Source organism: Pelobates fuscus, chromosome 4 (genome assembly GCF_036172605.1).
Source record: "Pelobates fuscus isolate aPelFus1 chromosome 4, aPelFus1.pri, whole genome shotgun sequence".
Lineage (NCBI taxonomy): Eukaryota > Metazoa > Chordata > Amphibia > Anura > Pelobatidae > Pelobates > Pelobates fuscus.
This window is the reverse complement of record NC_086320.1, coordinates 240,102,498-240,129,799: the sequence shown is the minus strand read 5'-3', so window position 1 is coordinate 240,129,799 and position 27,302 is coordinate 240,102,498. Positions and strand designations below refer to the sequence as shown.

Here is a 27,302-nt window from a genome sequence, read left to right as displayed (position 1 = left end):
TAGAGCACTACGGATAATACACTGATAACACAGCGGAGGACAGCGAACTTTAATGCCAGCAATACTTTTCAAAGGCTCTCTTTCTTATGAATTTAATGTAGAGTTTTTAACTGTTTATATTGAATCAAAGTTTTGACACTATTACACTATTGCGGCCTCCTGTGTTCTTTTATTGTGCTTAACTGCTGCAGATCTTTGTGTATGGGAAGAAAAGATGAACCATATTATTGGAATATTAAGCTGATATACCCAGAGTCAGTTTTATGTGGCTCTGGGAATTGCGAGTGCATTACTTTTGGAAATTTTAATAAGGCATTTAATAATACACAAATATCCTGCATTATGAAGTATTTCTTTATTTTTCAGATATTTAAGAAAACTGTTTGTACAACAGATCTTGTTACTGTATACATAAGTATTGATAATTTTTTAACTTGCATATTTTAGGTGCAACACTTTTGTATGGTTATAAAAGCTTTTGAACACTTTGTCAGTAATTGTAAGTGGATGCAGCTGCTCTAAATATTTGTATGCACTTTAATATAAGCGCACTTTGTATATTTCAAGCACCATTTGGTTGTGTGCACTTTTGATAAATATATATATATATATTTATATCACAATCCACACTTTGACTGTTTGGTTGTTGATACAGCTGTGCTTTCAATTCCGTGCTTTGAAGCATATCTATACCTTATAGGAAGACTTCAAGCACTATGACTATTACAACTTTCTGATTGGTTTGTCTACTTACTCTTGGAATGTGCCAGGGTACCCATGGCACCATAAACACTACAACAAACTGTATTGGCTATGATGCTTGGACTGCTCCTTTAAGATATAAAGCGCGTCTATTTAAACAGTTCATGTTGCATGCATAAATTGTTGCCCATATGAGATTATAATTACAAGGGTAACAGTAAAACTTACAAATAGACATGTGTTACAACTTCTCCAAGGATGCTCTGACTTTTTCCAGTGTATCTTTGAATGATGTGATTAGACATGTACCAAGTTCATTGCTGATCTCTTGTACTGCTGCATCATAACTCCCAAATAGAGGTGTTACAGCTATTATATCCTCTCGGTTAGCTTGCATCAAAATAACTTGAAGAGATTCCTTTACCCTATTGTATTTTTCATGATCAAATTTTGTGAGGCTACTGTCATCTAGTGGATACATTACATCATGAGGATAGCAGTCTTTTGGTACCGGGAATTCAACATACTTCAACGAAGGAAGAACAGCAAGCATGCGAAAAACGTGCCTAATACTCTGAGATGTCATTGGATTTCCAAGAAATTTAAACTCCTGTAATTTGAAACAGTTTGTCAGAGCCAAAGCCAACATATGGACATGGGTATCATCAATGTCACATTCTTCAAGCACCAAAGTTTTCAATGTCTGCGAGGCTTTAGAAAGAAGTTTAAAGAATGTTGTTGGGAACAGTACTGTCACATTATGGCCACTCAGATCCAGTACTTCTAAATGCTCAGAATGTAGGCTGTTAGCCAAATATGCCATATCTATGTTGTTGAGAGAACAGTTGGCAACGTCAAGTATTTTTAAAGGTGTCTTCAATACGCTGAAAGAATGAAAGTCAAAATTAGAGATGTGAAATTCATAATGTATTAATATTTTGAATGAGATGGAAACATTACATTTTCTCCTTTATTACATAAAGAATTAAACATTTCAGATTCTTTTTTGTAAGATTACAAAGCAGAATGTTATTTTACTTTTGCGAATATGATCCATGAAACATAGTTACATATTCAGACAAACCAGGTTGTTGACTCCAAGGTTTTTATTTTATTTTTTTTATTTTCCTTATAATTATTTTTTTTTTCAATTTCAATTTTATTGGAGTTTAAACACTCTAAATACATTTACATGTTATGAAGTTGATATAAAAGATACATCAATTCACAACAGTTGTCTGGTTGAGGCTTTAAGCATAACTTATATTTCTAGTATGCATATGACAGAGAATATATTGTTCTTACAAAACTAAAAACTAAAATGCAAACACAATTACCTTGTAGTATTCACAAATTGCTTAGGTATAGTCTATCAATAACATATTGTAATGTTGTAGATGAACAAATAATAGAGGAAAAGAAAACCAAAGCAGATGAAACAACTCTCGCTGTGTAAACATTCTAAAGCTCATCAAATATACAGCTATAAAGGCCTGTGTAGGAAGATGCAGAGCCTAACTGGGTAAGCTTTAGTGTGTATAGACTAGTGTAGACGATGATTAGAACTTTATCTACATCGGGTCATCTCTGGACTTATGCTACATCCGAGTCCCAGCTTGTTTAGTTCCGCTTCCATGATTGGCAGGTTAAACTTCTGAAGAAATGCTGCTTAGTCATCTGCGAAGGACAAGGTGTTTCCCAGCAAAACCACCAGGGAGCTGTCCACTCCCCAACAATATCAGATTGCTTCATCCCTCAGCTGCCTGGCAATTGGAGCCAACTGCCTCCTTTCCATAGGCACCACAACCGGGAAGTCTTCATAGATGCACAGCCTTCAAGTTATGTGTTGCCAATGTCTCTAGAGCGGGACATGATCGCACATCAAACCGCCACTTCCCTAGTCACTGCTATAGTGTCTCTGGATGCGGCTTTGTGGATTCAGAATGTGGATGCCTTTGATGCCCATTGAGGTCAGTAGTCGCTTGTTAAAAGGTAGCAAGGCATCCCATCCAATATACCCCAGAAATGGATGTCTAGACTCAAGAGCTGTAATTGTCCAGGTAAGTTTCTGGATCTGTTGAATTAGATATTGAATTTGATACTGGGTGTTTTGTGGTTGGTGCTCTCTGGCACCTTTTTGAGATTCTACTGCGGTAATTATTTGCTGAGTTCTTTGCTGATGAGCCCTTCTGCATTTCTAGGAGGCCGGATTTCCAAACTTGCAAAACAAAAATACTCATTACTCTCACCACTGGTGAGAGAACGTGTCACCTAGGTACAGCCTCTCTCCCTTTGAAACTAGCTTAATAGAGGAAAATAGTACAAAAGTTAATTTTAAAAAATCCAAGCATCTTCCGAGCAGACAAGCTCGAATCACCAAAGGGGCAACGTGAAATAAAGTGCCCATTTAAAAATGAGGAACTACCAGACGCGTGTTTCGGAGCGAGACATGTGCACCATCGTCAGGGGGAAGAAGTATAATGACTACGCTTCCCCTTATATTTGTATCTCCTACGTGGGTCTCATTAGCCTGGGCCAATCACTAACATGTACATCAGAGGGTGGCCGTGATCCCCATAGAGGTTACCATGTTTGCTGAACAGGAACGCCTTCACCCGTCTGATAGCCAATCAAAAGTGTGAGGAGGTGTGTTTTAAAACATTTATAAATGAATAGAGTGTGAATGGGTATATCATAATCATAGAAACCACTTAGAATAATTAGTGGTGCACAGTTCGTGACAATAATAATACTATTAAAGAGAATGATAGGTCTTAATATAAGTAGATACTGTGATTTATAAAAGTAAAATGTAAATTACCGTTAAATGGACACTCAAAGGAATCAGTGAGTTCCTTATAATGGTCTAAATCACAATATATTAGAAGCGAATTCATAGTTAGAGGAATGATCTTCCCACGATTGGTCTTGAGCGCCTAAGACATGGGTCGTCAACCTGGTCCCTACCGCCCACTAGTGGGCGTTTCAGGATTCCAGATGGGCGGTAGGGGGTTCGGCGGCACAACAAGCTGAATCCTTCTTCCATCGAGCGGGCAGGCGCGAGTGCATGAACGCATACATACGCACGCGAACTCATGAGAACAAGAGAATGCGTGCACGAGAACAAGAGAACGCTTGCATGCGCGCGTGTGCCAACACGAGCGAGTGTAACATGTGGAAAGAGGAAGGGGAGGAGTGGGAGCTTATGCACGATAGCAGGGACAGGCAGAAGCCGAGCAGAGCACTTGTAAACTAGGAGAAGGAAAAGAAGACAATTGTTGTTGGCCAATAATAATAAGTTGGCTAACTAGCTCAGCTTTACTTTTGGACATTGCCATAAGGAAGGTAAAAGAAAAGCATAAAAAAGGGGGATAAAAAGGAAAAGATCAAAAAAATTTCAAGAAAAATAGAAAAAAATAGAAAAAAGGGGATATAATAAAGGAGGAAAGAAAGCAATGTTTAGAGTGGCTCATGTTTTGGCAAGTTAAGTTTTGTTATCTTATAAAATAAAAGAAAGAAGGAAGGAAAATAAGTAAAGGAAGGAGAGAATAAAGAGTAAGGGAAAAAGAGACCCCTGATATAGAAGTATAGGTCAGGGTGTTGCAGTGGATGTGATCTATTTGGATTTTGCCAAGGCATTTGATACAGTTCCACACAATAGATTAGTGTTCAAACTCAAGGAAATCGGTCTCGATGAAAATGCTTGTTTTGGGGTAGAACATTGGCTTAAAAACAGAGTACAAAGAGTTGTCGTTAATGGTAAATTTTCAAGCTTGACAAAGGTGGCAAGTGGTGTCCCCCAGGGGTCTGTTCTGGGACCCCTTCTATTTAACATGTTTATAAATGATCTTGAAGACAGCATTGAAAGTCATGTTTCAGTGTTTGCAGATGACACAAAACTTTGTAAAATAATACAATGTGAGCAAGATATTACTTTGCTGCAGAGGGATTTAGATAGACTGGAGGACTGGGCACTCAAATGGCAGATTAAATTTAATGTTGAAAAATGCAAAGTTATGCACTTCGGCGTAAAGAATACACAAGCAACGTATACCCTTAATTGAAGTGAATTAGGGATAACAACACACGAAAAGGACTTGGGAATAGTTATAGACAACAAACTATGCAACAATGTGCAATGTCAATCAGCAGTGACCAAGGCCAGTAAGGTATTGTCATGCATGAAAAAGGGCATTCATTCTCGGGACGAGAATATAATTTTGCCTCTTTATAAATCACTGGTAAGACCACATATTGAATATGCTGTGCAATTTTGGGCACCTGTTCTAAAGAAGGATATTATGGCACTAGAAAAAGTGCAGAGGCGGGCTACAAAATTAATAAAAGGAATGGAACATATCAGCTATGAAGAAAGGTTAACAAATTTAAACCTATTTAGTTTAGAAAAACGTTGCCTGAGAGGTGATATGATAACATTATACAAATATATTGGGGGCCAATACAAACCATTGTGTGGAAATCTATTCACAAACTGGACTTTACATAGGACACGAGGCCATGCATTTAGACTGGAAGAAAGAAGATTTCGTCTAAGGCAAAGGAAAGGTTTTTTTTTACTGTAAGAACAATCAGAATGTGGAATTCTCTGCCTGAAGAAGTGGTTTTATCAGAGTCCATACAGATGTTCAAACCGCTACTAGATTCATACTTGCAAAAACAGAATATTCAAGGATATAATCTTTCAATGTAGGGTAATAACTGCTTGATCCAAGTATAAATCTGACTGCCATTCTGGGGTCAAGAAGGAATTATTTTTCCTAGCTTGTTGCAAAATTGTGCTTCAAGCTGGTTTTTTTTTTGCCTTCTTTTGGATCAACAGCAAAAAACAAATGTGAGGAAGGCTGAACTTGATGGACGCAAGTGTCTTTTCAGCTATGTATGTAACTATGTAAGGTAAAGAAGAAGAAGGCAGGAAAAGTAGCAAAAAAAAGGGGAATTTCTTTTTATGGTGACATAATAAAACTTGGCAGCTAATACAGCGTTGTTTTGGGTGTTTGTAATAAAAGGGAAAAGAGGGGGTGGGGAAGCACTGTGTGGAGTGCAGATCAAAACGTGGTAGGAGTAAAAGTAGTTGTTAAATTGTGCAACAAATTTAGAACCCACGTCTGAAAAAAAAAAATATATGCTTGTGGCTATTTACCAGAGTATCTGTAGACACTTGCGCTAAAAAGTTCGAGTTACTGCAGGACTGGTGGACGGTAAGGAAATTTTACCATCAAGAAAGATGCATTAGTGGGCGGTAGGTATAAAATTGTTAACTACCCCTGGTCTAAGAGGTGATCAACACCCCAATGTCTATCGCTCATAGTGGGCTGCCAGCCTAAATGTCCTAGGGGTGGATTGCTTATTTATGAATAGTGGAGATCTAAGATCAGCACCAAACTCTCGATGTTTCATACAGGGTTGGCCTTAGGCCTTCAGACGCCCATAGCGAAAAATATTAACAGCGCCCCCCCACCCCCGCCCGCCCCATCCATGTGTATAGGGGATTTATTAAATGAAAATTTAAAAATTAACAAATATTTATCCCCTCTTCCCTGTCATTACCTTGCATTGAGGGGGGAATTCTGATCTCTGGTGATCCAGTTTGCTGGGAATCTGGTCGGTGCCTTCACTGGGTGCAGACCATCAGCAACTGTCTCATGAGCTCAGGCACTTACAGTATCAGAGTTTTCCTGTGGTAATTCGCGGCAACGTTCTGATTAGCGGAACTTGGAAGACAGCTACATTTATCATGTGTGTGTGTCAGACGTGAATGTGTGATGTGTTGGCTGTGTGCCATATTTGTAATGGATGTATTGACTGTGTCTGATATGTGTGTATATTGAACGTGTGTGATTTTTGTGCACTAAAGCAGTAGATAGGGGGAGCAGTGGCACTGGGGTAGATGGGGGGAGCGGGTGCACTGGGGTAGATGGGGGTGCAATGCACTAAAGCAGTAGATAAGGGGAGCAGTGGCACTAGGGTAGACGAGGAACAATGGGAACAAGTGGGAGTGTAAGGAAACCAAGTCTAGCCAAACCTCTTTCGATAGTTTCCTCCCGAAACGCCAGAGTCTAATGTAGAGAGACCTCCGTTCGGTAATTACAAGGAACGAAATCCATACGAGATACAAATAGCTTCACAAGATAATTCCCTTGGTAAAGCATACGAATTCCAAATAACAGTCAGAGTCCAGGATCAGGATACAAGTAGAACTAAGCTTTATTCACATACAGGGCTTTTTATGCATGCAAGGGGACATCCCACAGGGAGGAGTAACAATTATCCAATCCTGTACAGTAAAAACATAAGACACTCCCAACATAAACATACAGTTCCCTCCCCTAGCCCTGGAGATAATCAGGTCTGATACAGTAACAACCTAATTATCTCCAGGCTGAAAAATCACTGTTTTCCCCAATTTCTGGAACACCCCTTTATACATGGGGTATCCCCACAAATCTTATGTCCCCTGATAGCCCCGATCTGGGTGACCAACATATCCAAATTTCACCCAGATCGGTTCAGGGGTTCGCAAAAATCATGGAAGTCCTTTGTGACCGGTTCACCGTGGGTAGGCTGCCCAAAATAGTTCCATAGGTTTGTGTGGTTTTACCGGTCACTTTAGAAAAAGGAGAACAACGAATATAAATACCAACCGAATTCCCCTGGCTCTTAGCAGCGATTGTTCCCCTCATTCGGACACACAAATGTACCGAATAGCGCTCTTCTAGCTAGTCGGTACATATAGTCCCAGCGTTCGTACGTTTGGGACCGGTGTTCGGGAAGTCGAGTGTCCGATTTTAGTTCCAGACACTCGACGACCAAGTCCCGCTGCCTTTGTTTGACTGAAAAAAAAGATGGCCGCGGTTTTCTCTGCCACGTGGCGTTCGGTAGTACGAACGCTGGCCGCACACTTAGAGGGTGAAAGTGATGCCGGCTTTGAAGTTAAGTGAGCCAGGGGTGGTCTTTATTCGGCAGTTCCATCTGCCGATTGAAAACATGCAGAAATAGCAAGAAACAGGCAGAAATACTGAATAACAGAGTCATTTCTTCACACTGCTCCCCATAGGTCGGCATACCCGCCTAGACCCTGTCGGGTTGGCTTGGGGATGTCCGAAAAAAGTGTTTTTAGGAGTCCAGTTCGGTCTGGCGTGATAGGCCATCCGCATTACCATTTTGTTTGCCCGGCCGGTACTGCATGGTAAAATTGTAGGGTTGGAGGGCTAGGCTCCACCGTAATGGAGGCCTGGGGCACCTCACGGTAGGCAAACAGAAGGTGGGGGAGGAATTTTTCCCAATTCTTGTGGGATTCTGTAAAGGTTTTTAAGCATCTGTTTTAGAGTGCCATTGAAATGTTCACAGAGCCCATTAGTCTGGGGATGATATGGGGCGCTGAACAGGGTTTTCACTCCACAGCTCTGCCACAATTGTTGTGTCAGGGTTGCCGTGAACTGAGTTCCCCGATCGGATAGGATCTCCTGTGGGAAACCTACCCGGGTGAATATCTGAATGAGGGCCTCTGCCACGGTCTCTGCCTCTATGTTGGTGAGGGCGACTGCCTCCAGGTATCTAGTGGCGTAGTCTACTACCGTATGAACTTTTTGCCCGACTGGCTGGGTCGGCTGAGGGGTCCTATTAAGTCCACCGCTACTCGGTGAAAAGGCTGTTCTATAATGGGCAATGGGTGGAGTTTGGCCTTCCGAAGGTCCCCCCTTTTCCCTACCCTTTGACATACGTCGCACGTCCTGCAATAATACTTGAGGTCCTGTGTGACCCTAGGCCAGAAGAATGTTTGGGTTAACCTGTCCCTTGTCTTTTTGACCCCTAGATGTCCTGCTAGGGGAATGTAATGACTGAGTTTTAATAACTCAGCACGGAATTTACGGGGTACAATTAACTGTCTTTTGATGACCTGGGTGGCCCCCTGTCCCACCCCCCGGTCACTCTATACAGCAATCCCTTATACCATTCAAACTTTTCGTGCGGGTTGTTCCCTGGGGTAACGGCCACTGCCTTCCTATATCCCTCTAATGTGGGGTCGGTACGCTGCTCTTGTTCAAACCCCTGGGGTGTATCCCAAAAAGGGGAAGGGGGATCTGTAAGGGGTGCATTAATTATGTAAGAGAACGTAAGGGATGCATTGTGTGTTTCGGGTGTGTCTGTGTGTGAGTAGGAATGCATTGTATGTTTCTGTGTGTGTGTGGGGGGGATGCATTGTGTATGTGTGTAGTGTAAAATAGAGGGTTTGTGGGGTAGGATAGGGACTGAGAGGGGAACAGCTCTTTATTTTTTATTTTTTTTAAATTCAGAGTGCTCTCCCCTCCGGTCAATTATTGATTTCCCCTTCCCTTCTGTCCCTCCGTGTTCTCCCCTTCTGTCACTTAGTGCTCTCCCTTGGCCCCCTGTCCCTCTGCAGAACCCCCTTTGTGGTCTTCTCACTCCCCCCTCCCCCTTAGTGGTCCTCCCTCTCCTAAACCCCTTAGTAGACCTTCCCCTACTCCCCCCACCCCCTTAGTGGTCCTTACCCTCCTCCCCTCTCTTTAGTAGTCCTCCCTCCTTACCCCCCTTTGGTGGTCCTTCCCCCCTTAGTGGTCCTCCCTCTCCCAAACCCCTAGTGGACCTCCCCACCCCCGTTCCCCCTGTGTTCCTTCACCCCCCTCCCCCAGTGGTCCTGACTCACCCCTCCCCCAGTGGTCCTTACCCTTCCCTCCCCTAATGGTCCTTACCCTTCCCTCCCCTAATGGTCCTTACTTCCCCCTCCCCTCCCCTAGTGGTCCTTACCCTCCCCTCCCCTAGTGGTCCTTGCTCCCCCCTCCCCTCCCCTACTGGTCCTTACCTTCCCCTCCCATAGTGGTCCTTATCCACCCCTCCCTCCCATAGTGGTCCTTACCTTCCCCTCCCATAGTGGTCCTTATCCCCCCTTCCCTCCCATAGTGGTCCTTAACCCCCCCTCCCTGCCCATGTAGCGTGGCCGGGCGGCGCGGAACGCGGGACAGGAACCTCTGTTTCCTGTACCCGGCCGCCGGCGGAATGACAGGAAGTGCTCAGAGGGTTCCTGTCCCGCGTCACGCGCCGCCCGGCCACGCTACATGGAGAGACCGGCAGGAGGGAGCGCTCTGCGCTTCCCTCCTGCCGGTCACTCAAATCCAGCCGCCCTCCATGCAGCAGTGCTGCGCCGCCTGAGGCTTGTAAAAGCGCCTTATACCCCCACATATATATCCACATATAATTTACTATTATTATAGTAATCATATATAATTAGTACTATGTTAATAATATAGAATATTCATGGGTATAATATCAATGTAGAAATAGCATGTTATTTACTAACATTAGTGGAATATTTTTAATAGACATATATAAATAATACTAACTATACAGTTTCACACAAGAGAACCAGACACCAAATGACAGATAACACTAAGTAATTAATTTTACTTTCTAAAGAAAAACAAAATGGAATCTTACAAAGTTGCATTTTAAGGAGAGGTGAATAAGAGTTTAAGACGTGTCAGAAATCTAAATTTAAAGATATACACCAAACACTAAGACTGGAAAAACCCTTTGAAGATGACAGCTTCTGTGACGAATGGTAGCCATAAAAAGATAAGCAACTGACTTCAAATGCATCAAAAGGTAAATGGACCCCCTGACAAGAATTTTCTGTGATGTAATTGAGCCATCTACTGACCAAAATCTAGATCAGGGGTAGGCAAGCTATGGCACTAGTGCCATGCACGGCACTCGAGGTGTCTTTGTACGGCACTCAAGGCTGCTGGAGTCAAACGCACTCTGGCCTATCAGGAGTCCCAGTAAAACTTCAGATATTTGCTAATACGAAGAGGTGGTGAAGGACAATCCTCAATTTATGCATTGCAGCACATAGAGTAACTGATCTCAGATCACTGCCTCCCAGCACTTGTGAATGGGAATCCACACTTTAGTAGAGCAGCTATCGCAGCTCCTGTCCTTGACCTGTACCTGGCCAGCCTGATCCCAACTGGAACCCAGGGAACCCACCCACACTGCTAGATATACACAGAAATGAAGAATAACCCTCCCCTCATACAAATAATATGAACAGCCCACAAACAAACATACACACAATCCGCACAAATGCAACACCACTAACAGTACACATACATGCACACAACCCCACATGCAGCCTCTCACATGCAATACCCCAAACAGCCCCCACACACTACCAAACACACAATGTGACATATCCATCCACACACAATTCTACAAGCAGCCCTCATACAGAGCCCACATTCATATGTATCATACACGCAGGGGCGTACCTAGAGCATATGGCACCCGGGGCGGGTCCTAGTTTTGGCACCCCCCCCCCCCCCCCCCCCGCACTTTAAAATGTACAAAACACCCACAATTTTTTTTAATGTATGTAGCATTGAGCAGTGCTTCCATGTTTCAATGTAAGCATGCTTTTGTATGGAGTAAGTGTGAGTGAATGAATGGGTGTGTTTGTATGTAGTGTTGGCATTTTAATGCAGGCATGCTTTTGTGTGTAGTGTTGGCGAGATGCAGTGGTGTGGTTATATATAATGGTGATGTTTTAATACAGAGGTGTGTTTGTATGTAGTGTTTGCACTGGAATGCAGGGATGTGTTTGTGTGTAGTGTTGGCAAGATGCTGAGATGTGGGATTGCCATATTTAAGGACACCAAATAAGGGAGCTATCTGCTAAACAGCACCCTAATTTGGTATCTTTACATATGGAATCTCACATAAGGGCACCAATTTAGGGAATTCTCTACTAAATAGCTAAAAGATCTACATTTTAAAAGCCTTTTTCTTAATTTTAATATTTAGGTTGTTTAGTAGATAACTCACTTATTTGTTATCCTTATGTGGGATTGACATATTTAAGGACACCAAATTAGGGAGCTATCTACTAAACATATGCACAACCACAGATATACACACGCATTTAGTTATTAAGAGGTCCAACCAACCTCCCTACCTTACTCTGGGAGTGACAAGCGGTTGCTGCTGGGATCTCTGTGCTCTTCCTTCACAGCTCACTTGCACGACCAGTAGTGATGCCGATGCCAGGATGACGTCATACCCCGGCTGCCGGCTTACTGCAGGGCGTACACAAGCTCCTATATGGTCCATAAAAAATTTTAATCTCACTGCCTTCCAGTATATATCTGTCCTATCTGTCTGGGGGAATGTGACAACGTGGATGTATATGTAAGTGGGTGAGTATTACGATCAGGAGAAAGGTATATGGCAGGGAGGGACAGTGTGGTGGATACTATGACAGTGTGTGCCATTGCACACAGTGGATTGAAGGAGGTGACTGCAGGTGAGGTGGTGAGTATATGGTGTTTTATGTCACGGGTGGGAACAATGGGATTGGGTGTTATATGGAAGAGAGGATATTATGTCAAGGCAGGGCCAGGGTGTATGGCAGGGTGTGTATTATGATACGGTGGAGGTATATAGCAGGGAGGGGATTATGGCAGTGTGGGTATTATATGACATGTTAAAGGGGTATATGCCAGGGTGGGAATTATGACCAGGTAGTGGGTTTATAGCAGGGAGGATATTATGACAAGGCAGGGGTGTATATGGCGGTGGTGTATATGGCAGAGAGGGCAGGGGTGTTGAAAGAGGGTGTGACAGAGTGACTGAGGGAGGGGGTGACAGGGAGACTGAGGGAGGGGGTGACAGGGAGACTGAGGGAGGGGGTGACAGGGAGACTGAGGGAGGGGGTGACAGGGAGACTGAGGGAGGGGGTGACAGGGTGACTGAGGGAGGGGGTGACAGGGTGACTGAGGGAGGGGGTGACAGGGTGACTGAGGGAGGGGGTGACAGGGTGACTGAGGGAGGGGGTGACAGGGTGACTGAGGGAGGGGGTGACAGGGTGACTGAGGGAGGGGGTGACAGGGTGACTGAGGGAGGGGGTGACAGGGTGACTGAGGGAGGGGGTGACTGGTGGCAGAGTGAGGGGGTAACAGAGTGACTGAGGGAGGGGGTGACTGGGTGACAGAGTGACTGAGGAAGGGGGTGACAGGGTGACTGAAGGAGGGGTTGACTGGTGACTGAAGGAGGGGTTGACTGGTGACTGAGGGAGGGGTTGACTGGTGACTGAGGGAGGGGGTGACTGGTGACTGAGGGAGGGGGTGACAGGGTGACTGAGGGAGGGGGTGACAGGGTGACTGAGGGAGGGGGTGACAGGGTGACTGAGGGAGGGGGTGACAGGGTGACTGAGGGAGGGGTTGACTGGTGACTGAGGAAGGGGGTGACTGGTGACTGAGGAAGGGGGTGACTGGTGACTGAGGGAGGGGTTGACTGGTGACTGAGGGAGGGGTTGACTGGTGACTGAGGGAGGGGTTGACTGGTGACTGAGGGAGGGGTTGACTGGTGACTGAGGGAGGGGGTGACAGGGTGACTGAGGGAGGGGGTGACAGGGTGACTGAGGGAGGGGGTGACAGGGTGACTGGTGACAGGGTGACTGGTGACAGGGTGACTGAGGGGGGTGACAGGGTGACTGGTGACAGGGTGACTGAGGGGGGTGACAGGGTGACTGGTGACAAGGTGACTGAGGGGGGTGACAGGGTGAGGGGGTGACAGAGTGACTGAGGGAGGGGGTGACAGGGTGAGGGGGGGTGACAGGGTGACTGAGTGGGGGGGTGACTGGTGACTGAGGGAGGGGGTGACAGGGTGACTGAGGGGGTGATTGGTGACAGGGTGACTGAGGGGGGTGACAGGGTGACTGGTGACAGGGTGACTGGTGACAGGGTGACTGAGGGGGGTGACAGGGTGAGGGGGGGTGACAGGGTAACTGAGTGGGGGGGGTGACTGGTGACTGAGGGAGGGGGTGACTGGTGACTGAGGGAGGGGGTGACTGGTGATTGAGGAAGGGGGTGACTGGTGACTGAGGGAGGGGGTGACTGGTGACTGAGGGAGGGGGTGACTGGTGACTGAGGGAGGGGGTGACTGGTGACTGAGGGAGGGGGTGACTGGTGACTGAGGGAGGGGGTGACTGGTGACTGAGGGAGGGGGTGACTGGGTGACTGAGGGAGGGGGTGACAGGGTGACTGAGGGGGGGTGACAGGGTGACTGAGGGGGGGTGACAGGGTGATTGAGGAGGGTGAGGGGGTGACAGGGTGAGGGGGGTGACAGGGTGACTGAGGGGGTGATTGGTGACAGGGTGACTGAGGGGGGTGACAGGGTAACTGGGGGGGTGACTGATGACAGGGTGACTGAGGGGGGGGTGACAGGGTGACTGAGGGGGGTGACAGGGTGACTGAGGGGGGTGACAGGGTGACTGAGGGGGGTGACAGGGTGACTGAGGGGGGTGACAGGGTGACTGAGGGGGGTGACAGGGTGACTGAGGGGGTGATTGGTGACAGGGTGACTGAGGGAGGGGGTGAGAGGGTGACTGAGGGGGTGATTGGTGACAGGGTGACTGAGGGAGGGGGTGACAGGGTGACTGAGGGAGGGGGTGAGAGGGTGACTGAGGGAGGGGGTGAGAGGGTGACTGAGGGAGGGGGTGACAGGGTGATTGAGGGGGTGAGAGGGTGACTGAGGGAGGGGGTGAGAGGGTGACTGAGGGAGGGGGTGAGAGGGTGACTGAGGGAGGGGGTGACAGGGTGATTGAGGGAGGGGGTGACAGGGTGACTGAGGGAGGGGGTGAGAGGGTGACTGAGGGAGGGGGTGAGAGGGTGACTGAGGGAGGGGGTGACAGGGTGATTGAGGGGGTGATTGAGGGGGTGACAGGGTGACTGAGGGAGGGGGTGAGAGGGTGACAGGGTGACTGAGGGAGGGGGTGACAGGGTGATTGAAGGAGGGGGTGACAGGGTGACTGAGGGAGGGGGTGAGAGGGTGACTGAGGGAGGGGGTGAGAGGGTGACTGAGGGAGGGGGTGACAGGGTGATTGAGGGGGTGACAGGGTGACTGAGGGAGGGGGTGAGAGGGTGACAGGGTGACTGAGGGAGGGGGTGAGAGGGTGACTGAGGGAGGGGGTGAGAGGGTGACTGAGGGAGGGGGTGAGGGTGAATTTACAATAATGTTTCTTACCATGATTCAGGGGCTGTCTCTCTCTATCCCAGCCCAGGCAGTGCAGGAGGTGCAGGCAGAGTGGCCGCAGGGGAGAAACCTGGCAGAATACACGCTCTGCGCCCCCTGCTGGCACACTCCATAACAGCATCCCTGGTGCTCAGTGATGACTCAGAACACAGGCTGGGAATCCCCTCCCTGTGCTCTGACTCACTCACTGAGCGCCGGAGCCGCGAGGGAGAGGACGACCAGCAGGAGGTACAGAGTGTGGCACCCCCCTACTGGATGGCACCCGGGGCGGACCGCCCCCCCCGCCCCCCCCTTAGTACGCCACTGCATACACGATACCACAAACTACTCCTGAACATATACAATATAATAGCTCATATACGCACAAATACAACTATACAAAGCAATTACAGTAAAAATAACCCAAGCAGAATACGGCAGCATACACACCTTAATTTAAAAAAATAGGATCAGCACTCTACGGGACATCACAATCCTATATCGGCACAGTGCTGCTAAAAGGTTGCCTACCCCTGATCTAGATGATAGTCTGTAGGGAAGACACGCCCAAAGTTCCCTATTGGTCCTATCAACTAGTGATGTGCAGAGACTTTTCTCCTTAAAAAAGTAAGGACAAAGGAAAGAGAGACACTCTGGGATTCATACTCACACTCTCAAAGACACTTAAATTCTCACCCTCACTCAGGGCCGCCATCAGGGGGTGACAACCATAACAGTTGTCACGGGCCCGGCGGCCCTGGGGGGCCCGGCCGCCCGGGCCCCACATGTGGGGCCCATCGGGTGGCCCACACACTTAGGGCCACCCGATGAGCCCCCCCCCCCTTCAGGGGCCCGGTCAGCGCTGTGGCCGTTGTATAGCGCGACCGGGCCCCTTTAAAAAAAAAAAATAAAATAAAAAAAAAGCAGCCGCAAGTGCTGCTGGGAGGAAGTGGTCACTTCCTCCCAGCTCACTCCGCGCGGGAGGAGCGCGCGTGCACCCGCCCGCCCGCCCAGCCGTGAAGAGGGAGAGCCAGGCAGTGAAGAGGGAGCAGCGCTGACTCCCATCAACCCCAGCCACCCTCCTGCAAAGAAAAGGTAAGAGACAGGAGGGTGGCTGGAAAATGAGCTGTGTGTGTGCATGTATGTCTGTCTGTATGCATGTATGTATGTATGTATGTATGTATGTATGTCTATGTCTGTATGTCTATGTCTGTATGTCTATGTATGTATGTATGTATGTCTATGTATGTCTATGTATGTATGTATGTATGTATGTATGTCTATGTATGTATGTCTATGTATGTATGTCTATGTATGTATGTCTATGTATGTATGTCTATGTATGTATGTATGTCTATGTATGTATGTATGTCTGTGTGTCTATGTATGTATGTCTGTCTGTGTATGTATGTATGTGTATGTATGTCTGTCTGTCTGTATGTATGTATGTCTGTCTGGATGCATGCATGCATGTCTGTCTGTATGTCTGTGTGTATGTCTATGTCTGTCTGTCTGTGTGTCTGTATGCATGTATGTGTCTGTCTGTATGCATGTATGTCTATCTGGATGCATGCATGGCTGTCTGTATATGTATGTCTGTCTGGCTGTGTATGTCTGTATGCATGCGTGTATGTCTGTCTGTATGCATGCATGTATGTCTATGTATGTATGTCTGTCTGTATGTGTATGTCTGTATGTGTCTGTCTGTATGCATGTATGTCTGTCTGTATGTGTCTGTCTGTATGTCTGTGTGTATGTCTATGTATGTATGTCAAAGAAACAGCAACCTCAAAACCTCACCCTACTGATGTGAATATTTCTACTTTAAACATCATATCATAATGTTCCTGGACATATTAAAAACCTAACTTGTTTGTTGCCACTCATATTATGTGTGTATGTCTATGTATGTATGTATGTATGTATGTATGTCTGTATGTCTGTATGTATGCATGCATGTATGTCTGTATGTATGCATGTATGTCTGCATGTATGTATGTATGTCTGGATGCATGTTTGTGTGTATGTCTGTGTGTATGTCTATGTCTGTCTGACTGCATGCATGTATGTCTACGTATGTATGTCTGTGTCAGGATTTACGCCTTGACCTCCAGACTGCCAGACGGGGTCGCCCTTTTATTGCCCGAAGAGGGATTTGAACCTGTATGCTTGGCAGTTCTGAACCTGCTCTTTAACATCTGAGCCATTTCAGGACTTGGGATAACTCCTGTTTTCTCTTGTATTGCCTGCAGCACTAAGGGGCTGGACTTCACCTGGCTCAGACCTGTCTATCACTCTCCAGCTGAACCTGATATACTAATCATCAAGGTATAAGACACTGCTCCTCCCTAAGGGCAGTGTCAGTTCAATGACTCTGGTTAGAGAGTTGCTACTCCACGTACTAAGTATTCGCCTGACCTTGGATTGTGACTCGTATCTCCTGAATTCTGGCATCCTTTGACCTTGGCTTGTTACTCGTATCCCCTGATTTCCGGCACCCTCTGACCATTGGCTTACCTACGACTACTCTCCTGGATTTCCTTGTCTGTACTGCGACTACAAGCATTTACCTGCACAGCCCCCGTGCACAGATTCACAGGCCAGGTGAGTTCTACCTTGACCACCTTGGCCTGTGTCTAAATGCAAGGGTGAGCTTTTATCTCTGCATGTTGGACTCCCAGCAAGGTAAGCCTGACATATTGAACTGACCCTTATGGAGTCCACAGAGATATATTTTTTTTTTTTTTTTTTTTTTTTTTTTTTTTCACAGAGCAGCCATTTTTATTTCAGTGTCGGAGATTAAAATATATATATAAAACCATTCTGTGTAAACACATGAATTTAATTACCGGATACCTTTTACCCTTCATTCTGTCTGCACCGCACATTTTACTTAAATCAGAGGATAAATAATAACTGTATCCCATAGGAGCCAATCCATGGGAAAGGCTGCACAGAGTGCTTTGGAATCACGAGAAAACCTTAATTTAGTCACTTATACAAATTAATTAATATATAAAAAAAAAGCACTGCTTCGGCAAGAGCCGCCGTGAATGCTGGGATTTGGACCGATAGTGACTTTGTCAAGGTCCGTTCGGCCATCAACTTACTTGTCGGACGGATCAAGGAGTGGGCATACCGGAAGCTACAGGAGAAAAGCACTGTCTTGGACAGTTGGGAGTCATTTATGTCCGCAATGGACTCTCAGAGCTCTACCTCCAGGAAAGCTACTCCCAAGCCTGCTCCATCTAACCGCAGATCGCTGTTGCCTAAAGAAAAGGACTCCTACCAAGTCCCCATAAGGTCACAACGCAAACCCTCCTCCAGTAAACCTCCTTGTACCCCTGTTTTCCCTCAAGCTAGCTATGAAACTCCAATGGACATGGAGGAACCGCCTTGTGACCCTGGTTTTCCTCTAGCTAGCTGTGACTCTCCAGTGGACAGGGAGGAACCCATGGAGATATGCTTCGTCCGCTCTAAAACAAGACTGCCATCTAGAGAAAGAGATCGAAGGAGGGCGCGTTGTCTCTGTTTTTATTGTGGTGGAAAAGGGCACTTTATCTCTCACTGCCCTATTCGCCCAACTCGGCCTGAACCTCTTCAAGTGGGTACAATTCAGCTGCACCCTGTTATTCCGGCAACACGACCTAAAAAATGTCAAAGGTGCTGTCGGATATTTCCAAGTTCCGTGATGCAGAAGAGTACCCAGACTACGATGGCTGCTGATGCCAGTGGATCTCAAGACCACAAGAAATCACTACTTCCAGAAAACTCACCGATGGGAAATAGTTCAGATAATATGGTTGGTGGGACTAAGTTTATTTCCGCCTGCACCAGGTCTCTGAATGGCCCAGACCTTTCTCCACCAGTACCCGACACTGATACCCCAAGGTCCCCGACTGAGGGACTCCACTCTGGATACTTCGATTACAAGGACTTCCTCAGTGATACGGAGTCCGAAGACGAGGAATACAGTTCCCAAAAGGAACCTGTTCACGCCCAGAGTGCGTTCTTAAGGGGAGGGTACTGTCAGGATTTACGCCTTGACCTCCAGACTGCCAGACGGGGTCGCCCTTTTATTGCCCGAAGAGGGATTTGAACCTGTATGCTTGGCAGTTCTGAACCTGCTCTTTAACATCTGAGCCATTTCAGGACTTGGGATAACTCCTGTTTTCTCTTGTATTGCCTGCAGCACTAAGGGGCTGGACTTCACCTGGCTCAGACCTGTCTATCACTCTCCAGCTGAACCTGATATACTAATCATCAAGGTATAAGACACTGCTCCTCCCTAAGGGCAGTGTCAGTTCAATGACTCTGGTTAGAGAGTTGCTACTCCACGTACTAAGTATTCGCCTGACCTTGGATTGTGACTCGTATCTCCTGAATTCTGGCATCCTTTGACCTTGGCTTGTTACTCGTATCCCCTGATTTCCGGCACCCTCTGACCATTGGCTTACCTACGACTACTCTCCTGGATTTCCTTGTCTGTACTGCGACTACAAGCATTTACCTGCACAGCCCCCGTGCACAGATTCACAGGCCAGGTGAGTTCTACCTTGACCACCTTGGCCTGTCTAAATGCAAGGGTGAGCTTTTATCTCTGCATGTTGGACTCCCAGCAAGGTAAGCCTGACAGTCTGTCTATGTATGTTTGTGTATGTCTGTATGCATACATGTATGTCTGTATGCATAATAAATAAAAAGAATAAGACAGCGCTAGATAACTTTTGGCAGCAACCTTAAAAAAAGGGAATCCCTCAAACCCTTTGAAATAAGATAAAAGTTTTGGCGCCAAAATTCAAATAATTATGTTCCTATATAATATCTACCTGCCAGGTTAAACATGTTATTCTATTTGAAAAAGTCATTGAGTGACGAAACGCGTTATGGATATTTAAATATTGTGTTTTATATATTAAAGTATTATTTGGTCATTTGTTTGTGCCAATTATCTTTTTTATAGACACATAATTTCTATTTTACCCTGGCTTTTTATTGTTATTTTTATCTTTTTTTACTGGTTTTATAAAAAACCTTGAATACCCCTGGAAGTTTCCTGTACTCAAAGAAATCCTTAGGTGGGGATCAATCCACCCAAGCTGTCATCAAAGAGCAGTGTGCCTGCTCTTATTTTGTAAGTACAAAATTTTTTTTTATTATTCTTATTCATATTGCCACACAGTGAGCACTATTGGCTGTTTCTTCTTTTTATTCCGAGAATCGAAAACCACTTACGGAGAGGAACCTGCCTTATATCCCATAAGCGGGGATTAAACCGCTGTACGCACTTCACTCCAGAGCTGGATATTAGCTCTGGTAAATGTGAGTTTTATACTATTTCTTTTCACACCTATACCTGAATTTTACGTACTACACCATTGGTTGTTCCTTGTTCCTTTTTATCTTTCATATCAAGTGATACCACTATACAAGTAGAAGACCTCAACATCCAAGGACACTTGTAAGGACACAATAGCTGGACTATTTCTCTCCTTTTTTGTTTAACCATTGGATTTTATATTTGTGCGCAGCCTTTTTTATTGTATTTATATGTCTGTATGCATGTATGTATGTCTGTATGTCATTATATATGTATATATGTATGTCTATATGTCAGTATGAATGTATGTCTGCATATCATTATGAACGTAGCTCTGTGTGTATGGATGTCTGTATGCATGTATGTCTGTCAGTATGTCTGTATATATGCATGTATGTCAGTCTGTATGTATGTATGTATGTCTCTATGCCATTATGAATGTATGTCTGTATGCCATTATGAATGTATGTGTGTATGGATGTCAGTGTCTGTATGTATGAATGTGTATGTATGTATGTATGTATGTATGTCGGTGTGTGTATGTATGTATGTGTCTTTATGTCCTCTTGCATGTGTGTCTGTATGTATGTTAGTATGTGTCTGTCACTATGTATGCCTGTGTGTATGTCTCAGTATGTGTGTGTCAGTATGTATGCCTGTATGCGTGTGTGTCTGTTAGTATGTATCTGTGTCCTTTTGTATCAGTGTGTGCGTTTGTGTGTGACACACAGTGTGTGGACCCAGTGGGCGGTATTTGGAGGTGGGCCCCAGGGGGCCCAGACCCTGAGCTGAATTAGGGGCCCCAAAATTTCTGGTGGCGGCCCTGCCCTCACTCAAACTCACACCTAACATCTAAGGTCTGACACCTGGAGCCAAAGCTGGACACACCTAATTCTTAGTATCTTTTCCAACTAACACAACTTCCGAACTCTGAAAACGTTTCTATTTTCATACAATTCTCTCATCATACTTGCATTCAAAATTCATTTTACTAAAAGGCAGAATATACATGGATAAAAGCTGGTGATTCCAAACATTAAGGAGTCATGATTCGTTAATAATATATAGAATTTGTAATTCCATTCCTGCAGGTGGACCAATGAACTCTATATTACTTTTAACTTTAAAAATAGAATACCAGGCAATTATCCAGATATATTAGCTTCCGTAAATTAGAAATAGGGAATCTTAATTAGGAAAAGTTAAAATTCTGCAAACGTAAAATCTGGTTAGAATTATTAATTAGGATATCTTGCCTATGAGGATTGTAGCTAGCAGTGAAAGAGTTAATTCAGTGTGATTTGACTGTCAGCCAAAGTGTTTATTGCTTTACGCTGTGAGATGCTGTGTTCTGTGTTAAGTTGGTTTCTAAGTGGTGTCCTGTCGTAAATCTTAAACTGACTACAACTGTTGCTGTTTAGCTGTCTATATTGTGTTAAACTACTGCCATATTGTATACTTTTGTTATACCTAAATATTCACTAATTGTCATGCATGTTACATTTTATTATTATTATTGTCACAATAAATTATATTTTTATAATTAATTGTGATTAATGAGTGAAATAAAATCTAATAATGAAACTTACTCTAGGATCTATGAGAATTAAAATAATGGGTAATGGAGGGCGGGGCCTGACTTGCAAGCTGGCCAGACATGTCCTCGAGGAGCTCCTGCCAGCTAAATGCTTGAAAGCACCCAAATTGCACTAAATTGTGGCAGAAAAACCCAAAACCAGCACAAAAAAGCCTCATCTACTGACAGGGACACCGAAGTTTCCAAATTCTTGTAATATAGCTGACTTTTGCTGGTATTCTGGCCCTGCAGCCTATCGAGACTGCGGATCCGACGGCTGGGAGAGGTGGCCGATCTCCCACCTGGGACCCCCTCTGGACCGGTGGGGGTTATCCCGGTCCCCACTGGACTCACCAACGATTAGCCTGGAGCCTGTGACCTGCTATACCCACGGACCGCGCGGCTGACCTAAGACGGCCGCCGCACCACGGCCCTCACCACAGCCAGCCAGCCCAGAGGATCTGGAATGGCAGAAGCAATTCGAAGCCAGATTCAACAAGGTATGCAGCGACTTCTGGACCCGCATAGCCGCACGCTCTCGCACCCCCATCTCATCTGTGCAGACCTACCACAGCCCACCGGGGCCTGCCAACACAGTCATACTCCACGCACGCCCACAGCAAGGCAATGCTCGGATAAGACGGGCAGGGCGAAACCCAAACATAGGGCCAGCGGCGGGAACAAGGAAGGAGGCACCGCGTAAAGGACATTGCTGCAAAAGTTCTGGCAATTCTGGGAACAACCACTGGCATAAACCACAGACCGACAGGAGAAGCCCCCACACCACCCGCGCAAGCCCGCTGGCGATACTCACCGACCGGGACAAGAAAACGCTGGGAAGCAGTCCTCGGACTTGGGCTATATGTGAGGCCTGGCGAGACACCGCTCCAATCTCTGGCTGTGGGGGAGAAGCTAAATGGGCCACCCATGAACACTCTCCCTGGATAAGGGATCAACATTGATCAGGCATAGGCTGAAACAGAATCTCACAAATGGCAATTTAATAGTTTCATGTTTTTCATATGTTTTCTCCTTTGTACATTCTCTGGGCCCCGTATGCATGTATCACCTGCTAGTCTCGTAGCCCATATGCTGCCCCACGTTAACACATATGAGAATATTTAACTACTATGGCCCACATGCACAGCACACTCATCAGACCCAGGTTCAGAAACAAGTTCTCATTATAAGATATGTTATGCCATACTAACACCCTTTGTCTTACCTGCTTAGTGCCTAATAACATCTTTTGTACCACACATGACAGCTACTGTTAGCGAACTACTATACACACAACTCTTGTCCTACCACTAGTATACCTCATAAATGTGTTGTGCATCATATATATACACAAAGCGAACAACGACACTCACCTATAATGTCTCAAATCTCAATGCTTCAGTGTTTCACAGCATAAGCCTGCACTTAATCTAGTGTATATGGTAGCCTCATGTATGAGTGGCGGGTTACGTGTTCCGGGCTGCAAAGTACCACTCCTTGCAATACTCTGATAATATACTTATACTTATGCTCTCTCCTCCAAGCTACAAAAGTTTTACTCAATCGTACTAAGCCTGTTATCTTAGTACGATAGATGTATATGTGCTGTTTACTCTGCCATGATATTGTATGACACTGAATAGCTTGTATACGCCGTTGTGGCGCTGCAGGCATGTTGTAATTCCCTGCACAAGAAAAATAAAGAATAAAAAAAATAAAATAAAAAATAGTGGGTAATTCTCAGCTTGAAATCATTAATCGAGGACACAGTGCCAAGATATCAATTTTTTTTATAATAAAAGTTATTAAATACATTTTTGATAATTTTTATGAAAATGTTATTTTTATATTTATCACCCCATAAATATCCTCACAGTATGTATCAGGCAGTGTTTGTCTGTTAGCAGAGGTGTATTTACCTGGAGGCTGACAAGGCATTTGCCTTGGGCGGCACTTTCTGGGGGACGGCAAAAAAAGCCACCCCTCAATCACCCTGGCAAATGCCTTGCCAGCCTCTTGTCCTGGGGGGCCCAGGAGCTGGAGCTTTCCAGGCGGCGAGGGAGCACTGATCCTCCTCGCGCACTGCAGTGATGCCGGAGCTGGAATACGACGTCACTGCGGCCCCATCATCACTATGCGGCGCACAAGAGATCTGAACAGGATCCGAGCAGCCTCACTGGACCCCAGGGAAAGTGAGAATCCACCCCAGCACTCCCAAAGGGGTATTAAATTTAAAAATAAAAAATAAATAAATGTGAGTTTGTTTGTGTTTGTGTGTCTGTTAGTGAGTGTGTATGTGTGTGTCTGTTAGTGAGTGTGTCTGTTAGGGAGTGTGTTACTATGTGTGTCTCTGTTAGTGTGTGTCTGTTAGTGAGTGTGTGCATCTGCTAGTGAATGTGTTAGTATGTGTGTCTGTTAGTGAGTGTGTATGCATGTCTGTTAGTGAGAGTGCATGCATGTCTGTTAGTGAGTGTGCATGCATGTCTGTTAGTGAGTGTGTGTCTGTTAGTGACTGTGTGTGTCTTTTAGTAACTGTATGTGTCTGTTAGTGAGTGTGTGTGTCTGTTAGTGAGAGTGTGTGTGTCTGTTAGTGAGAGTGTGTGTGTCTGTTAGTGAGAGTGTGTGTCTGTTAGTGAGAGTGTGTGTGTCTGTTAGTTAGTGTGTTAGTATGTGTGTGTCTGTTAGTGAGTGTGTTAGTGTGTGTGTATGTGTCTCTGTTAGTGAGTGTGTTAGTATGTCTTTTTGTTAGTGAGGGTGTATGCATGTCTGTGAGTGAGAGTGTATGCGTGTCTGTTAGTGAGAGTGTATGCGTGTCTGTTAGTGAGAGTGTATGCGTGTCTGTTAGTGAGAGTGTATGCGTGTCTGTTAGTGAGAGTGTATGCGTGTCTGTTAGTGAGAGTGTATGTGTGTCTGCTAGTGAGTGTGTGTCTGTTAGTGACTGTATGTGTCTGTTAGTGAGTGTGTGAGTTTGTCTGCTAGTGAGAGTCTGTGTGTGTCTGTTAGTGAGTGTGTGTGTTGTCTGCTATCTAGTGTATGTGTGTATGTCAGTGAATGTGCTGCTTCTAAGTGTGTGGTTGGAGATATTCTGGAGAGTTTTGCAGAAGCTTCAACTGTCTAAGATTTGTGCTAAGAGTTTTCTTTTTTACTGTTACAGGAAAGATTCATCTGTAGGAAAAGGTTACTGATTGCACAAGGTTTGATTTCCTTGATTTGATTAGTTAGCTACTTGCTATTGATTGCTGTTTAATTAGCTATTGTTTGCAAATAAGCAGAGGCCTACCCAGGTGTTAAACATTCCTAGTGGGTGGTGATTTTAGGAGTTATATAAGGGTTGTTGTCATTAGCTTGGCTAATATAGCTTGGTTGCTTCATCTAAGTGCTGCTTCTAAGTGTGTGGTTGGAGATATTCTTGAGAGTGCTGCTTCTAAGTGTGTGATTGCCCACCTCCCAAATCATGTCATATTCACTCCCTGAAGATAGTCATTATCATGCACAGTATACTCCCACACAGGAAACACTGCTCACCATAAACACAACACACTAAAACCTCAAGCTGTTCCTCTAACACATTTGCATATAGTGTGCCCTCACCTTCACAGAAAGAGGCATTACCATGCCCTGAGTCTAGGGATGTTACATTATGGACATATGACATGACAACCCCTTATGGACACATGACATGTTGTCAGGATCGGGACAGGGATCCAACACGCAGAGTACAAACAGGTACAGGATACGTATACCGGACCTTAGAATGGCCGGACTAATGTACGGAGAATATAGAGAATAGTCAAAGACAAGCCGAGGTCGAGGGAACGAGAAGACAGGTAAGCGAGGAACAAGCCGGGTCAAGGGTAACAGAGATAAACAGAGTAAGTCAAACAAGCCGGGTCAGAACCAAAGGGATAACAGAAATACAAGAGCACTGTGTGACTAGGCAGACTAGAACCACGACAGGGCAATGAGCAAATGGGAGAAGCAAGTTTAAATACCCTGGCTCGGAAGGGTAGACACGCCTCCGACGAGTCCTGATTAGTCTCTGAAGGATTGAGTGACAGGTCGTTCCGGGTTGGCGTCATGACGTCGGTTTCCGGACGTCATGCTAGAAAAGGAAGTGAGTCCCTCGCGGCCGGCGTTTACGTGACCGGATGGACCGCGAGGAACAGAGGAAACAGCCCGTCCGGACGGATGGACGTCTAAGTCTCTACCTCTCTCGGAGGTAGAGACTTCAGGTACCCTGACAGTACCCCCCCTCTCAGATACGCCCACCGGGCGGAAGGAACCGGGACGAGATGGGAAGCGGGAGTGAAACGCCCTGCGGAGACGAGGAGCATGAACATCCTCCTGAGGTACCCAACTCCTCTCCTCAGGACCATATCCCTTCCAATCGACCAGATATTGTACTCTCCCCCGGGAGATTCGAGAATCGATAATAGAGTTAACCTCATACTCCTCCTGACCCTCCACCTGAACAGAGCGAGGAGAGGATGATGTGGAGGAAAATCTGTTACAGACTAGTGGTTTCAACAATGAAACATGAAATGAGTTAGGGATGCGTAAGGCAGTTGGAAGAGCTAGACGATACGCAACTGGGTTAATGCGAGTTAGCACCCTGTAAGGTCCAATATAACGAGGAGCGAACTTCATGGAAGGCACTTTTAAACGGATGTTTCTTGTACTCAACCATACTCTATCACCTGGAACAAACACCGGAGCCGCCCTTCTACGTTTATCAGCGTGTTTCTTAACCAGCATAGAATTGTGCAGAAGAATCTGTCGAGTCTGATCCCACAACTTCCTCAAATTGGCAACATGAACATCAACCGACGGCACCCCCTGGGAAGAAGAAGCCGAAGGGAGAATAGATGGATGAAAGCCATAATTCATGAAGAAGGGGCTTGAACGAGTAGAATCACAAACGAGATTGTTGTGTGCAAACTCCGCCCAGGAATCAAACCAACCCAATCGTCCTGGTGTTCGGAAACAAAACAACGTAAATATTGTTCAATCTTTTGGTTGGTGCGTTCAGCAGCTCCGTTAGACTGAGGATGATAGGCAGAAGAGAAATTCAATTTGATACCCAGTTGAGAGCAGAAGGACCTCCAAAAACGGGAAACAAATTGGGAACCTCTGTCAGATACAATTTGGGAGGGTATCCCATGTAATCGAAAAATCTCCCTTGCGAATATCTCCGCCAATTCGGGAGAAGACGGGAGTTTAGGCAGAGGAACGAAGTGAGCCATCTTGGTGAATCTGTCAACCACGGTGAGGATAACAGTCTGTTTTTTAGAGATAGGTAAATCGACAATAAAGTCCATAGCCAAACAGGACCATGGCTTCTCTGGAACCTCTAAGGGGTGCAGAAATCCACAGGGAAGGGTATGAGGTTGCTTGGTCTTAGTACAAACCTCACATGCACCGATGAAATCTTTAATATCCTTCCGTAAATCAGGCCACCAGAAGTCCTTAGAGATCAAAGCACATGTCTTGCGAATACCAGGATGTCCAGCCAACTTGCTGTTGTGGAAACATTGCAACAGTTCCAGTTGTAGAACAGGAGGAACGAAATGTCGACCTTCAGGAGTCTGTTTAGGAGCTAGATGTTGCAGTTTAATGATCTCGGCAAGTAACGGAGAGTGAATCCTGAGATTCGTGTTG

At 45.6% G+C, this 27,302-nt stretch overlaps 1 protein-coding gene across 1 annotated transcript in view; it reads right to left on the bottom strand.

Moving 5' to 3' along the window:
- Window positions 1–340: 340 nt before the first annotated feature.
- LRRC14B (leucine rich repeat containing 14B) overlaps window positions 341–27,302 on the bottom strand; it is a 42,369-nt gene continuing 15,407 nt past the window's right edge. The window contains exon 2 of the mRNA XM_063452014.1: window positions 341–1,586. Coding sequence (XP_063308084.1) covers window positions 944–1,586 — 643 coding nt within the window. The 3' untranslated portion in view covers window positions 341–943. The remainder of the gene's footprint in view (window positions 1,587–27,302) is intronic.